Here is a 17,209-nt window from a genome sequence, read left to right as displayed (position 1 = left end):
ACTCATATTCATTATTTATTCTTAAATCTGTTAGAAGTCCTTGACATTATAGACGTGCATAGAATAGTTACCACTCTCCTTAAAGGAAGTAAAACCTTGTGCAAGCACCTCCCCAGAGCCCCGACATGACAAACTTTACCTGCTTAAAAAAGTTTGCCACAGTGAGGGTGGCAGGCCGGAAGCTGGTCAAGTTACAAGCATCATCCCCACTGGTCGTCCTCTCCAGGGACCGCCTGCCAACAAGACTAGAATTCCTCCTCTCTGACCAAGAACCTTTCCGTTCTACCAAAGAGGAGATAAAACGATTGTCAGTTTCATAAAATGTAAAACCGTTTTTTATTAGCTTTCCCAAAGTAAGGAATAACTCACTGATGTGGAAAGCTGTTTTGCTCAGCTTGCAGGTGCACTACAAGAATCCATGTCTGGGGAAGGTTTAAGAAAGCCATTCCACCTGAATCATCTGGCTGTCATTGCTACAGCACAAAGTCTCTGAACATACACTAATCTACACAAACAACCAAAGAAGGGGTAAGTCAGCTGGAGGGAGCTACGCAGCCCTATGAAATACCCACCATCAACTGCAAATCAGCCTTAGCTGATTCAAAATGAAACAAGCAAGTTCAAAGTCTTGACAGGATAACCCTCCTCCTCCTCCTCCTCCTTCTCCTCCTCCTCCTCCCTCTTCCTCCTCCCTCTTTCTCTTCCTCTTCCTTTTCCTCTTCTTATCCTTTTCCTTATGAAGCTGGGGTGCAAACCCAAGGCCTCACACATACAAGATATTCCCATTTTGGTAAACTAAAGGAACAATGCTATTACAGATTAATAAGAAAAGAGAAGACTTTAAAAATATCCAAGCAATGTGGTCTAGCAGACCATACTCTACTGAGGAAAAGCAGAATACACATTATTTTCAAGCAGTTACAGGTCAGTCTCCAAGACATAAGACAAGATATGAAAAGACCAAAAGGATGAAAATAATTGCTAAGAATTGGAAAATTAAACTATAAATTAACAATAAAAGAAAAATTAGGGAATTCACAAACATGCAGAAGTGAAACACACACACAAACTTCTAAAAAGCTACTAGGAAGGAGTTGTCCCCAAGGGAAATTACAAATAAGATGTGTGGAGATGTAGCACACCAAAACATGTGTGAGACTGGCTGCTACAGCAGGGTTGCAGGGAAGGTGCCGACCAGAAGAGAAGAAGCATTCATGCTGACCTGGCGGCACATGCTGGCAATCCCAGGGCTTGGGAGACTAATGTGACAGAACTGCGCAGTCAAGGCTGGCCTAGGCTATCTTAAAATATAAAAAACAAACTCTCAAGTGAGTAATTACATCGAACACTGTAAGGAACTATGAATCTAAAGAAGTTGGGCATGATTACCCATGGCTCCATGCCAACCCTGAGAAAGTCCAGTCATGAAGATCATTATACGCTGAAACCTGTTCTCAGAAAGAGAAACTACAGCCAAAGAAGTGAAAGTTACAAGAGGGCAGCAGGAGAGAGGAGATAAGTGAGAGAAACTGGAAAAATACAGTAAACAGAGTTTATAAAAACTGACAAGCCTTCTCATAAAAATGAAGGAGAAAACACACAGCACTAAAATTACTACACTAGATTCATCAATCATTAGATTTTACTAGTAGAAATGGTTATATAATAATAAAACAAACACTGAAGAATAATACTTCAAAAGCAAGAAGGTGAAAACCCCCCATTTAAAAGTCAAGCATTGATAAGTTTTTTTTTTTTTTTTTTAAGAAGCTTTTAAAATGGTCAAAGTATGTGAATATGTATTTTTCCAAAGGGGATCACAAAGGGCGAAGCACACAAGATGACACCTAACATCATTCGTATCAGAGAAGGAAAATCCAATCCAGAATGAGATGCTGCTTAGCCTACACTGGGATGTAGTGTAGGATGCTGTCATAAAATCAGACAGTATTCACTACTGGCAAAGATAAGAAGACACAGGAACTTCTATACAGGACTGTCAGAATTTTTAAAGGGCAGCCACACTGGGAGATAGTTTAGAGTCTCAGAATCTTTATTAGAGAATTACCACGTGATGCAGCAATTTCGTTTCTAGCTATATAGTCAAAAGAAATAAAAACACACAATATGCAGCAGCTTTTACAAAGGCTGCGACTGTAGTTCAGTGGTAGAGTGCTTTCCTTAGCATGCATGTGAAGTCATGGGTTCAATTCCCGGTGCCAGAGACGAACAACTCCTCTATGACTGCTCACTGCAGTATTAGTCATAATAACTCAAACTATCACCAATAATAAACAGATTGAAGTGCAGTATAAAAATGTAATGGAGTATCATGACAACAAAAGAAAATCAAATGCCAGCAGCCACTACCCCATGGGTAACTCCTGTGAAAACACCATGATATATGAAACAAGCTTCATAAAACACCATATACTATTTAATTGTTTACATTAAATGTCTGGAATAGACAAATCCATAAAGACAATAAATATATTAGTGATTGTTTAGAAGTGGGCTTAGGAATTTGGGGACAAAGAGGAGTGATTGCTAATGGATATGAACATGTTCCAAACATCAACTGTCATGGTGCCTGTAGAACTCCGAGACTGCAGCAAAAATAGGTGACTTGAATAATGTGTAAATATAGTATATTTACATTTCTTTTCCTCTTTCTTTCTCTTTTGTTTTGGTTTAGGGTGAGGGAGTGGCACAGTCTCAGGAATGAAGCCTGCACTGCCCTGGAACTGAAGCAGATGCTGACCCAGCCAAGCACCCGGATTATAGCTGTGTGGCACCAACTCCACCTGAAGAAACCTTCCAACTGACACAAGCCTCTATAAGGGGAGAGATCACTACTCTAGCAACAATGTCTACTGAGCACTCTTACCTCCAGTACTGATCTCGACTTCTGTGGAGTCTCTTTCTAAGCTGCCAGCACTGCTAACAATATTCATTAAATGAATCGCAGTCCAAGCAAAAGGCATGCGGTATTTCCCAAGTCTCTGGCAAAATTGGTCAGCTTGACTTTTCAATTTCTCCAATTTTTCCTTATTCTGTAAAACAGAACTTGATCCATGATCACACTTGAAAGACACAACCTAAGGGCTATTTCACACAATATCAAGGACAGGTTAAAGGTGCTGAATTCTTAGCAAATCCAGCAAAACACAGGCTGAGCATGTGTGCAGGGGAGGGGAAATTAGAGCCAAGTGCACACATTGCAAGTGGTCTTTAGGAAAGGATACGTAATTATGGCCAGTTTTTTTATCACAAGAATTAATAGGAGAACAACTAGAAGAGAGATAAATCCAGGAAAAGTTTTGTCTTTATGAGCTCCAGAACAAAAACTGAGTCTTTCTTGAAACTACCTCAAAAACTAAGCCTTCCTCAAAACTTTCTTTAAAGCACTGCTCGCTCACTTGAGCTCCTGACTTGCTTTTCTGGTCACCGGTGGTGTAGTTAAATCCATGCTAACGCAGTTTTGTTCCCACCTCATGGCTGTTGTAATTTATGGACTGTGTAAAATTAGCTCAGTTATTTCCCTCCTTTCCAGCACAACAGGCTTAACAAGTCACGGCCTGGTGCTTTACTGCTGGCAGCTGGGGAGGAGCTCATGGCTGTCCATCCCCCTTTGCTAATAATCCACTCCTTCTGAGACATATGTGCCTGTGACACTTGCCCATTTTTCTTTTCTCTCAAGATGACAAAAATCATTGCTAGGAAGTTTCACCAATATCACTATTGGGAAAATAAAAAATTTTAAATTATTTAAGTTAAATTCAGTTAGCTTCGTTCTCACCAACAAAAATAATTTTTAAGCTGTATTTAATTACTATCACTGCTAGTACTCTTAGTGTGTGGGTCTGTGTTGTGGGAGGAGTGTTTCATTGTGTGTGTCATTAAGCTCAGAAAAGAACATTCTGGAGTCTGGGGTCAAGCTATGATCATCAGGCTTGCAAAGCAAATGCCTTTACCCACTAAACTATCTCTCTGCCCCTCCCCACCAGGCAGAAGAGATCTTTAAGACTAACATGGAACATGGCACAAGCCAAATAACACAAACAATGGGGAAACAGAATGACAGTAAGTAGACCAACAGAAATAAATGAATTAGCATTGAAATTTTTTAAACAGGGTTTATGTTTTTATTTTTCCCAAATTACATTAGGAGTGACATGAGAAAATGAGGGGCCTGACATGGTACCTTGGTGGCATCAGCTTCTTTGAAAATCATATATGGTTCTGCACACTCTCCAATGTCTCCTTGCTGTAGGACTTTTTCTAGCTGTCGGAGGCAAAAACAGAAAAGTTTAGCTAAGATTTTTAAAACTAAAAGCACTCAGTCAAAATGCAAGGATGATTCAATATATTAAAAATAAATATATCACACATTAATAGAATAACAGGGGATAGGGGAATGGTCAACTTTGTGCAGAAAATGGATCGGAAAAATAATTCATAATAGTTTCCCTATAGAAAAACAACAAACTATGAATGCGTACAGGGAAACTGTCTCAATATGAAAAGACTATATATGTAAAGCCCACAGCAAACATTCAAGACTGGCTCAAAACATTCCTTCTAAAATCAGGAACAAGACAAGAACACCTAGTTTAGCATTTTCTATACAAACCCAAGCTGGGTTTAGAGCCAGAACAATCAGACAAGAAATAGAGTAACAGATATGTAAAACGGAAAGGAAGAAGGAAAATGAACTCTGCTGACAGTGTGACCGTTGTTGTTGTTGTTTTTCTCAGACAGGGTTTCTCTGTGTTACCCTGGCCTCCTGGAATTTGCTTTACAGACCTCAAACTAGGAGATCCATCAGCCTCTCAAGTGTTGGGATTAAAGGTGTGTGCAGCCACACCTGGCATCATCATCATCAACAACATCATCATCAACATTGTTTTCGTCAGCAAGATCTTTTATACAGAAAATGCTATAAAGATGTCATGCAAATAAAGAAAAATACCATCATAAATGCTGCCCACTGTTGAGTATGCCTCATTGCCTGCTATGCAGTCATTCAAGAGGATGAGAGCCAGGGTTGCAACTGTTGAGGCCCACTCACCTCAGGCCTAGCATACTCTAAGCTAGCCTGGGCTACATAGTGAAATTCTGCTTCAAAAACAACAAAATAAACAAACAAAAAACTATCAAAACTAAAAACCAAATACAACAAAGTTTCAGTAAAAAAAGTGTGCACTAACAATGAGGATTCTAAAAAGCAAATTAAGAAAGCAACTCTACAGACAACAGCATTACAAATAATAAAATATTTAGGGATAAACTTAACCAAAGAAATTAAAATCTGTAACAATGAAAATAGTAAAATGTTACTGAAAGAAATAAAAGCATAAAAAATTCCAATGATATTCCAAATTCAAGAAGTAGAAGATCTAATAGAATTAGGAATCCAATATTGCCCAAGACATGCACATTAATGAAATTCTTATCAAAATTCCAATGATTTTGACAGAAATAGCACAATTCATCATAAATTTCAAAAGAAATCTCAAGAGAAATCGGAAGCTTGAGGGAAAGCAAACAAGACATCACTTCAGACATGAGACTGAACACGAATCAAGAGAACTGAGGCCTTGAATGAAGACAAAGGCTGCAGTTAAATCTAGAAGGCAGCCACAGGTTCATGATTTGGTCCAAGGGCCACAGGCTGTCAGGCTGTGAGCACTAAAGAAGTGGAGCCTAGCTGAAGTAGTTCACTGGATTCCAGTCAAGCACCCTCTGCTCTCTGGAAAACCACAATGTAAAGAAATGTCTTCAGTACTCGGGAGGCAGAGGCAGGCGGATTTCTGAGTTCAAGGCCAACCTGGTCTACAGAGTGAGTTCCAGGACAGCCAGGGCTACACGGAGAAACCCTGTCTCAAAAATAAATAAATAAATAAATAAATAAATAAATAAATAAATAAATAAAATTAAAAGAGAAAGAAGGAAGGAAGGAAGGAAGGAAGGAAGGAAGGAAGGAAGGAAGGAAGGAAGGAAGGAAAGTAAGAGAGAGAAATGTCATTTCATATATCTACGACCACAGAGCCTTCTTCACTCTGCTTCCCCAAATGGACTGCAATCCCTCTGAAACTTTAAGCCAAAATAAGTATTTCCCCCCCCCCCTTTTTGACAGGTGTTTTGATGGCTGGAACCTTCTGCAACCATAAGCCAAAATGAATCCTCCTTCCCTTATGGCCAAAGTCCCTCTGAAACAATTAGCCAACATAAACCTTTTCTCACATTTTTCTGTCAGGTATTGGGACACACTGATGTAATAATGAATAAATAAGATATGTGTACAATAAAAAAGAAGAGGAAATCCAGAAATAATCCTTGCATGTACCCAGTTAAAAATTAAATTAAGCCGGGCGTGCTGGTGCACGCCTTTAATCCCAGTACTTGGGAGGCAGAGGCAGGCGGATTTCTGAGTTCCGGGCCAGCCTGGTCTACAAAGTGAGTTCCAGGACAACCAGGGCTATAAAGAGAAACCCTGTCTCGAAAAACCAGAAAAATAAACAAATAAATAAATAAACAAATAAATTAATTAAATTAAAAAGAGTCTGACTCTTCTGCCTGCATGTATGTATGTGCACTACATATATGCCTAGTGCCTGTGGAAGTCAGAAGAAGGTGTCAAATCCATAACACAACGTGGATACTGGGAAATAAACCCAGATATTCTACAAGAGCAAGTGTTCCTAGTCACTGGGTCATCTCTTCAGCTAGTCAAGTCTTTCTTGACAAAAGGATGCTAATGTGATGCAATGTTGAAAGGGCACTCTTTCCAACAAATGCAGCTGTGGAGGCTGCTAATGCAGCAGCTGGATCCTTACCTTACACTTTATCAAAAATCAAGCCCAGATGGACCTCATACCTAAATGTATGGCTAAAAACTATAAAACTTTCTTTTAAAGAAGTGCTTCATGCATTTGGAAGTTTGTTCTTGAATGTGATAGTACCGTGATATGGTTAAAAACAAACTTATCAAGACTTGTGCTGACTACATTAAAGGACAGAATAAGCGAAATGAAAAGAAAACCTTAAGAATGAGATAAAATTATATATGAAGCATCAGTCTCACTACAAATTAGTATTTCAAATGCATAAAGAAGTCAACAACTCAGGAACAACAATAGTGAAGGTGAGAAATCCAATTAGCCAATAAACATAAGACTTGTAAAGTATCCCAAGTAAGCTCATGTGTTTCAACACTGGGTTCCAGCCAGTAGAGCTATTCTGGAAGATTGTGGGACATGTAAGAGGAATAGGTTGGCTGGAAGAAGTAGGTCATGTAGGGCAGGCATTTGCAGTTAAAGCCCACTTACTCATCCTGTCTGCTCCAGTTCAGCAAGGTATGAAAAGCTGAGGAGTCCCACCTGCACCCTTGTCACCACAGTGCTACTGCTATTGGGCCTTCTCTGCATTGTAGGCATCCTCTCAACCTGTAAGCCAAAATGAGACCTTCCTTCCTAAGCTGCTTGTTGTTAGCTATTTGGAAAGACCAACAAGAAAGAGTAATTAATGCAGAAAATGGTATCAGAAGTGGGGCTGTTGCGGTGACAAAGCTGATCATGTGGCTCATACAATCTAAAGAAATGTGGAAAAATGTGGCCTGATCTTTCCATGGTCTGCCTCAATTCCTTCTGTCTAGAGGGAAATATCTGGTATGTGTCACTGTACTCTGGAAGTTTGTGAATTGTTTTTATTGTCTGTGTAGGTGTTACAGAGGCTCAGAGCTAAGAGACCGACTCCAGTCAAAGAAGAAACTTCTTGTTTCATTCTTGTTATATGAAACTTCTGTCTCATTCTTTTTAAAGACCATGAGATATTTAAAGTTAGAATGAATGTGGTTTGCATGAACCTATGGAGCCAGGAGTACAATGTTATGGCTCCCCATATTCAATGTTATTTGAATATAAAATGTTATAGAGCTTTTCTTATAAAAGCATTAGTCACACAGTCAAAAAAAGAAGGAAAAGAAAACAATCTAAATATCCACGAACTTGTATAAACAGTTAAATAAGTATGGTAGCACACACATACACACACAGCATATTATTCAGTGAAGTATTATTCAAATAAAATGCAGTCTAACGTGTCCAAACCTGGATAAACCTTGAAACCATGTTCTGTTAAATCAGCCCATCTCCAGAAGAGAAACACTGTCTGCTTGCCCTTCCATAAGGCATCTCAAGAAGCCCACTTCACACACACACACACACACACACACACACACACACACACACACACACGAAGGGTGATGAGGACTTGCAGAGAATGGGATGAGCTTTAACAAGGAACTGTTGTAAGTTTTTGTTTTCTGAACTGAAAAGCTTCTGGAAACTGATTACAACACAATATGAATATACTTTATATTAAAAATACACTAAAAGTGGTTAAGATTATAAATTGCAATTTTACCACTATTAAAAATACTTTTTAGATCATTTATTTCCCTAATTACTTTTAATCATGGTCACTACAATACAAAGCAAATTAAGACACCACATGCAGGTACCCACGGAAGTCAGAAGGCATGCCCTGGAGCTGGAGCTACAGGTAAGGTTGAACCACTTGCTAGGGGTGTTGAGATCTGAACTCTGTCAGAACATTAAGTGATCTTAACCACTAAGCCACCTGTCTAGCCCTCCCCACAATAATAGTCTTAAGTGGCTAAATAGATGTTTTTTTTCAATTCCCATATTTCTTTAAAATATCTTGCACTCCTATGAAATATCTTGCACTCCTATGAAATTTTAAATTTCCCCTCTTTTTAAAAATAGGGCTGAGGAACTGGTTCAGTTTGTGAAGGGCTTCTTATACAAGCATTAAGAACTGATTTTATCATACTACTCCCCTCAAGGCCCAAGGTATAAGAGGGAAAAAGAATATATGAGCTCTCAAAGATGGTGGATGATTCCAAAGAAACAGTTTCTTTCAAATGTAGCAGGAGTGATACACACATGCACTCAGAGACTGGGACCACACGCACACACAGAGCCTGCACAAATGCAAAGCAGATAGGGTCTCAGCACTGAGGTGGGAAATGGGCATGGGGTCCAACCCTTAACCAAGACATTTCTGAAACTGATACCTGCAGGCAGAAAAAATCAGTTTTCTCCAATGAAGTCTCACCTGGGTATATCACACTTCAATTCCTCAGAAGATGCTAAAGAGAATGAGTTCAGCTATCTTCCTAACAGACTGCAAATGTTCACTGAACTAACAATGAAATACACAAACTACAATGAAACAACACGCCCCCAGCTAGTATAATGGCTAAGTTGTCATAATTCACACCATGAAATACTACTCTTAGGTAAGTCTACAAAGATCAAGATTTTACTGCTAAAAATGACACACACAGAGAACGTCTCCATCTCTGGCTAAATCAACTGATTCCAGACAACCTACATACATATAAACACAACCATCTGAAAACAGTATAGCCCAGATTGGCTGACACAAATCAGATGTATAAATAAATACATAGACACTGAAATAGAGTTATGAATAAAGGCTTTTATTACAGCCCTCTGGGATATCCTCCTTTTGTTCTTGTATAGCAGGTAAGTATCCAATACAAGTGCTAAGGAAATTTTCTCTCAGGAAATGATAATCAGGGCTGGAGAGATGGCTCAGAGGTTAAAAGCACTGGCTGCTCTTCCCAAGGTCCTGAATTCAATTCTTAGCAACCACATGGTTGCTCACAACCACCAATAATGAGATCTGACACCCTCTTCTGGCCTGCAGGCAAACATGCAGGCAGAACGCTGTATTTATAAGAAATTAATAAATCTTAAAAACAAAAAAGAAATGATAATGATGTATTGAACCTATATATCAAATGGTCAAATGGTATTCTTCTTCTTGGGAAGAGAGGGGGTGGAAGGGAAAGAGAGAGAAAGAGGGAGAGAGAGGGAGAGATCATGACTAGAGAAAACCTCCAAAATTAATTCTCTTTAAAATGTAACAGCAGAGTTTTGAGATGGCATATGTATATATATATATACATATATATATATACACACACATATACATATATATATGTGTGTGTATGTGTGTATGCATACACACAAACATACATTTGCTTATATTTTATGAATTATAATATATATTTTTTCACTAAATAATCTCACATTTGTTACATAACATAATTTTTCAAATTATGATATTGCATCATTCAAGTTTAGCATGATCTAACTATTTCTTTATACGGAATACTTACATTCAATATTTTTTATTCCTAATCTTAAAAGGCACTTATTCCCATTATGACATTTCATTTCCCAGCAGCCTATATTCCATACATCTTTGCCATATAGGCTCATTTCTTTCAAAATGATCTAGCTTATAATAACTTGCCATTCTCCGAGTGTAAAATTAACTATATTCCTTATTTATATATATTTGTAAAATAATAATCTATATGATTCTTCTATTTATTAATATATTATAGCTTAAATCATCATAATAATAATATTAACATTTTGGGTATTTGAAGGCAGAGTCTCAACATGTAGTCCTTGCTATCTTGGAACTTACTATGTAGACTGGGCTAACCTCAAACTCTCATATGTACCTGCCCCTGCTGTGTTGGGGCAAAAGATGTGACTAAAGGTGTATATTGCCCTAGCCTGTAGAACTCACCTCATTTAAGAGGATTTTCTGAAGTGAATTTCTCCAGGACTATTAACTGAAACTAAAACTAAATTTAACCTTAATTCATAGGAATGCATCCAACAAATTGGGGCATTATTCCTGTGGGTAAAAAGGACTCATTTTATGAAAATCAACTTTATAATCTTATTAAAAATTTCATTACCTCTTTATAATAATTTTATATAAATAACATGACTAAGGAATACATTTTAGGCTGCTCTCAAGTCAAGGTCCATTTAACCAAAGTTAAGTAGCCAAATTCTTGTTTGTTTTTCAACCTTTATTTTGTCTATGGAGGAGATGGTCCCACATGCATGCCATGGCAGCCATGTGAAAGGCAGAGAACAACGAGCCAGTGTCACGGTCAGTTCTCTTCCTCCACCACATGGATTCCAGGAACTAGCTCAAGTAGCTGGGATTGGCAGTGCGCACGTCAAACCCAGCAGAGCCATCTGCTGGTCCTGATTAGTCTAAGTAGCACAGTCTATAGTAGCACAGTAGTGGTATCTGAATTTATCTCCCAGTGCTGGGGACTGAACGTAGGGCCCCAAGTCTACACTAGACAACTGCTCTATCACTGAACACTAGAATCTATTCCTGACTCTCATTTTACCTTTTATTTTGAGAAAGTAGCCCAGGCTAGCCTTAAACTCATCCTATAACCCAATCTAGTCTTGAACCTGCAATTCTTCTGCCTCAGCCTACCAAACTGGAACCATAGACCGCTATTATCAGGCCTGGCTAGTGTCTGGAATTTATCATTACTTTCTTGGGGAGTATGCTTGGGGTGTTTTGTGGTTGTTACTTTCATTTTGGTTTCCATTGTAAAAGACAGGATCTTGCTAGGTAGTCCAGCGGGCCTCAAGCTTCCAACCATCCAGCCTCTACGCCCAGGCAGCATTTCTGGGGGTCAACTGGTCGACAGTCAAACTCTGTCAGTCAACAATCTATGACAATGGTTTAGCTTCTATATTCATATCATTTTGATATCAATGCTATATAGTAACTATGAGGGTTAATTTATATAGACCTTGGTCCTCAGTTATATGGTCAAACATTTCTGTAAATGTCGCTGTGAAAATATGTTTTAGAGATTATTCACAGTTAAAACGGCAGTCCTTGAGGAGGGTTGATCAGTCTCTACTTTGGGGGTAGGCCTCATCCAATCAGCTAGGGCTTTATGAGCAAGACTGAGGTTTCCTGAAGGAAACCATAACAGAAACCAGGTCTGAGTCTCCAGTCTGTTATCGTGTGGACTCTGGACTCACGACTACAGTAACATCTAGCTCTTAGCAGTTTGCCCTAAAAATCAGGGCAACTGTCAGCTCCCACAATCAACTGAGGCAGTCCCTTAAGATAAACCCACTGTTGTTTGAAGAAACATAATCAATACTGCTTTCCATTCAGGAGAAGTTACGTTGTAACTATAGCTATGTCCAATGTGGCACCGTAAAGTATTAAACACAAAACCAAGAAGGCGTTGTCCTTACTAAGTTTGCAGTGCTGACAAAGACAGGAGCAGACACCAAACAATCAACACACACTAAGGATATTCTCACCTTTATCACAAGAAAGACATCTTGGGAAGGATAAGTTATAGAAAAAATGGCTGATCTTGCCAGAGTGGTGATGGCAGCAGGGGGCACATGCGGCCGTAACAGTCCCTTCATCTGCTCTGAATTAAGATCGAAATAAAAATTCTCGGAAATCTGAAAAATACATTCAGACATTAAATTTTCACATCAATACAAAATTTAACATCCACAAAAATCATATATACATACATACATATATATATATATACACACACACACATATATTTAGTCTTTAAAATATTAGATAATAAAACAGTCTAAAACACTTTATTAAAATTCATAATTGATTATGTATTTCACTGAGACAATCTATATATCTACAACAATGAGCACATTCTCCTGAAGAAATCCATCCCAGGTCATGTGCTGATAATGAAGGCACTTTCAAGTTTCTACCACAGGATGACTTAGTGTGTTAAAGTAAGAAATGCTGAGCTCTCAGAGATGCAGCTGAGTGCTGGACCCCAGGCTCGAATGCTCAGAGTCCTGGGCTCTGTCCCTCACTCTATAGAAAGAAGTGGGGGGGGGGAGGTGAAGGAGAGGGAGAAGAAAGCAAACAAACAAGAAGAAATCTGTCTTATGATGTCCGCTGAAAACTCCAAAGCATAATAAGAACAGCACAGTAAAGCTAGGCTCACTCCTTCAGTCTCACCACCTAAACATAAGTAAAACAGCATTGGCTATCAGAGGTTCCAAACTATATCAATAAACGTCAGTGATCACCATGTTTGTTTTCTCACATACTGCTTTATACAATGCCCTTTCATGCATTAGCATATCCATTTCTTAAGAACTGCTTCTGCCATTTGCTTTGGAGACTTCTTTCTTTTTTCTATCTTATCTATCTTTTCTATCTTAAGTCTTATTTATTTTTAAATTTTATTTCTGATGTTTTCTTTTTTTTCCTTTTGTCTTTTTTGTTTTTATTGGATATTTTCTTTATTTGCATTTCCAATGGTATCCCCTTTCCGGATTTCCCTCCCTCCCAGAAACACCCTATCACATCCTCCCTCCCCCTGCTTCTATGAGGGTTGTTCTACCCACCTACCCACTCCCACCTCCCCGCTTGAGCCTTCAAAGGACCAAGGACCTCTCCTCCCATTGATGCATGACAAGGCCATCCTCTGCTACATATGCAGCTGGAGCCATGTGTACTCCTTTGTTGATGGCTTAGTCCCTGGAAGTTCTGGGGGAGGGGGGCCTGGTTGGTTGATATTGTTGTTCTTCCTATGGGGTTCCATAACCCTTCAACTACTTGAGTCCTTTCTCTAACTCCTTTATTGGGGACCCCATGTTCAGTTCAATGGTTGGATATGAACATCCGCCTCTGTATTTGTAAGACTCTGGCAGAGCCTCTCAGGAGACAGCCATATCAGGCTCCTTTCAGCATGCACTTCTTGGCACCCACAATGGTGTCTGGGTTTGGTAACTGTATATGGGATGAATCCCCAGGTGGGGCAGTCTCTGGATGGCCTTTCCTTCGGTCTCTGCTCTACACTTTATCTCCATATTTGCTCCTGTGAGTATTTTGTTCTCCTTCTAAGAAGGACTGAAGCACCCACACTGTGGTCTTCCTTCTTCTTGAGCTTCATGTGGTCTGTGAATTGTATCCTGGCTATTTGGAACTTTTAGGCTAATATCCACTTATCAGTGAGTACATACCATGTGTGTTCCTTCACGATTGGGTTACTTCACTCAGGATGATATTTTCTAGTTCTATCCATTTGCCTAAGAATTTCATGAATTCATTGTTTTTAATAGCTGAATAGTACTTCACTGTGTAAATGTACCACATTTTCTGTATCCATTCTTCTGCTGAAGGACATCTGGGTTCTTTCCAGCTTCTGGCTATTATAAATAAGGCTGTTATGAACATAGTGGAGCATGTGTCCTTACAACATGTTGGAGCATCTTCTGGGTATATGCCCAGGAGTGGTATAGCTGGGTGCTCAGGTAGTACTACGTACAGTTTTCTGAGGAACTGCCAAACTGATTTCCAGAGTGGTTGTACCAGCTGGGGATTTTTTTCAATAAAATAAAAACCAGGTTTCAACTAAAGTATCTTCTATAATAGAAAACATTTACTAGTCTTGAAAAGTGAAATTTCTGTTTTCTTTTTCAGTTACTAATGTTCGAGGAGTCTCTCCTTGTTTACCTTATGAAACAAGCAGCGCATAAGCAGGCCTCTGAAACCTGCAGTTATGGCGACTGCAGTCAAGTCCCAGAGACTTACCTTTTTCTTCTCCTTGACATCATATAAAGCCAAACTTGCAAAAATGGGCTCAATTTCAATCTCAAACCTTTATGAAAAAAAAAAAGGATAAATGAACTTTAAAATACATATGAAAGTTAGATTGGAGTTAGAGCGATGGTTCATCAATAAGCCTGGTGGCCTTGCAGAGAAGCCACGTTCAGTTACGACAAATGCATCAGGCAGCAGCTAACAGCTGTTCTATAACTCCAGCTCCACGGGAGCTGACTCCCTCTTCAGACACTGTACTCACATGTATATATCCTTACAGATGGACAGACTGAGACCAAATCAGAGAGGGGGGTGAGAAGAGGGGAGGGTCTGGACTCAGGGGACTCAGACATATGGATATATGAAACTGAGGGCAGGTAACTAGTGACGTGGCAGACATAGTGATGTAAGTAAGAACAGGTTAATATGAGTTACGAGCTAGTTGCAGAACAAGCCTAGCTTATGGCCTAGGCATTTACTCATAAATGATAAGCCTCCGAGTAGTTATTTGGGAACTGGGGCACGGGTGAACAGCCCACAGTTACAGTCCTCTGTATAACTGCAGTGGTTTGAATATGCTTGGCTCCCATAGACTCATGGGTTTGAACATACTTGCCCCAGGAAGTGACACTATTAGGATGCATGGCCTTGCTGGTGTGGCCTTGTTGGAGAAGTGTGTCACTGCAGGGGTAGGATTTGAGACCTGCCTCCAAGCTGCCTGAGGATACCAGTCCTCTTTCTGCCTTCAGATCAAGATGTAGAACTCTCAGCTCCTCCAGTGCCTTGCCTGCCTGGATGCTGCCATGTTCCTGCCATGATGATAATGGACTGAATCTGAGAACCTGTAAGCCAGCCCCAATTAAATGTTGTCCTTTATAAGAGTTGCCTTGGTGTCTCTTCACAGCAATGGAAACCCTAACTAAGACAATAGCTCCCCTTACTTTTTCAGTGATAATTAAGCCTAAAACATCTCACAGAATCTTCTATCCATTTTGTGGCACTATTTATGTTACAACCTGTAATTAGGTTGTTTACTTAGATATGTCCACTTCGAAATAAAGTTTTAAAGTATCTTCTTTTCTGGGTTATAAATCAAATATTCCACACCCCAAAAATTTTAAATACATTTAAAATATTCAGGGAAAAGCAAAGTCATTTGGGACCCCACCATGCAGAAAGAGCTGAGGTGGAGTTGAGTGCTCATCTACCCAGGCTTCTGTTATGTAAGATGAACATGTGAAGATTGCTCTTTAAACAAAGAGTGTGACTAGTCTGCTTTTTTAGATCAATGTTTAATGAGAAATTTTCCATATCTTAAATATTAATCTTATAATTTTAATGCTGGCATCGCAATCCCCATTTTATGAAAGTGTCAAACGTCTTTTAAAAGTTCATACTTGAGATGATTAATTCACTTCCCAGAACCAGAGCTAACATATGTATTTACTGACTCAAAGCATATGTAACAAGAAGTGGACTAAAAGGACAGCACAGTGGAGTCTCAGACAAAGACAATGCTGCACCCACTGCTGCACCTGGCCTCAGCTGCACCTGGCCAAAGCTTCAGACTTCTCGATTATCTCTGCTGCAGGAATATTACCATATTGACAAGCAGAAGTCTACAATGTAGCTGAGCATCCTACCATGTCCAGGACAGCCCCAACTACAAGAACAGTGCTCAGTGCTATGGAAGGAAAATAACTCGCTCCACAGCACTTGTTTCCAGTTGTAAGTCAGGACCAGAGTCCTGAGAGAAGAGACATGCTCACATGAAGAGCCATTCAAGAAGATTTGCACAGAATCTGAAAACAGCAGTGTATATGCTCAGACCAGCAACAGTGGGAATCACCAACTCAAGCCTGAGGAAGTGGTAAGCAAGAGACAGGATAGAGGCCTTGACAGAGATTCTGTGGCCTCCAAGAGAGAAATGAGTACTGCACAGGACTTCATTCTTCTCCCTTAACTTCCAGCTAATGCTTCCCTAGCACAGCGAACAGATGCTAAGCCGAGAATGATCTCGGCGATCCTTTTAAGTTCTTGTCAGCCATTAACTGGCGTGTCAGTGACACTGCAATACATTTTTCCATATACACCTTTCACATATTTATTAACCATATGAATATCCTCTAGGGCAGTGGCTTTCAACCTTCCTAATGCTGTGACCCTTTAAAACAGTTCCTCAAGTTGTGGTGACCCCAACCATAAACTTATTTTCTACTTCATAACTATTTGCTACTGTTATGAAAAGTAATGTAATTTTATCTGTGTTTTCTGATGACTGAAGGTAACCCCTGTGAAAGGGCCGTTGACCCTCCAAGGCATTGGGACCCACTACTCCATCGGATGTATCAATACACTGTCAAGTGTAAGTGTAGTTCATACTTTCTATCCCTCCTATGTGTTGTCTTTACACTTGTGACTGTGAACAATGAAGCACGTGTCCTGGCGCAGGCCACTGGAGCAGCTCAGTTGTACAGAATGGGCCTGCCATGCGTGAGGCCCTAGGTTCAATGTCCAGTACCAGAAAGGAGGAGAGAGAGAGGGAAGGGGAGACCAGTACAAAGCCAAAGAAAAGGAAAGGAAAAGAAGGAAGCAGAAAGACAGGAAGCAATCAGAGAGGGAAGAAATATCTTTGTTTGGGGATGGTGCCTGTTATGCTGTGTTAAAGCAGACGTTCTGTACACAAAGATAGAAACTTCACTGT

The 17,209-nt window shown here is 39.6% G+C and overlaps 1 protein-coding gene across 5 annotated transcripts in view; it reads right to left on the bottom strand.

Moving 5' to 3' along the window:
- Positions 1 to 17,209, bottom strand: part of Dock7 (dedicator of cytokinesis 7) — a 196,552-nt gene that overhangs the window by 132,485 nt on the left and 46,858 nt on the right. For all 5 annotated transcript variants that reach the window (XM_085839169.1, XM_085839170.1, XM_085839171.1 and 2 more), the window contains exons 8-12: positions 14,497 to 14,563; positions 12,228 to 12,377; positions 4,205 to 4,285; positions 2,888 to 3,053; positions 140 to 282 (exon numbers count right to left, since the gene is read on the bottom strand). In XM_085839169.1, coding sequence (XP_085695295.1) covers positions 140 to 282; positions 2,888 to 3,053; positions 4,205 to 4,285; positions 12,228 to 12,377; positions 14,497 to 14,563 — 607 coding nt within the window. The remainder of the gene's footprint in view (positions 1 to 139; positions 283 to 2,887; positions 3,054 to 4,204; positions 4,286 to 12,227; positions 12,378 to 14,496; positions 14,564 to 17,209) is intronic.

Source organism: Mus caroli, unplaced genomic scaffold (genome assembly GCF_978045245.1).
Source record: "Mus caroli unplaced genomic scaffold, Mus_caroli_1 scaffold_6, whole genome shotgun sequence".
Taxonomy (NCBI): Eukaryota; Metazoa; Chordata; class Mammalia; order Rodentia; family Muridae; genus Mus; species Mus caroli.
Note: the sequence above shows the minus strand (reverse complement) of the source record. Positions and strands in the feature narration are given on the sequence as shown.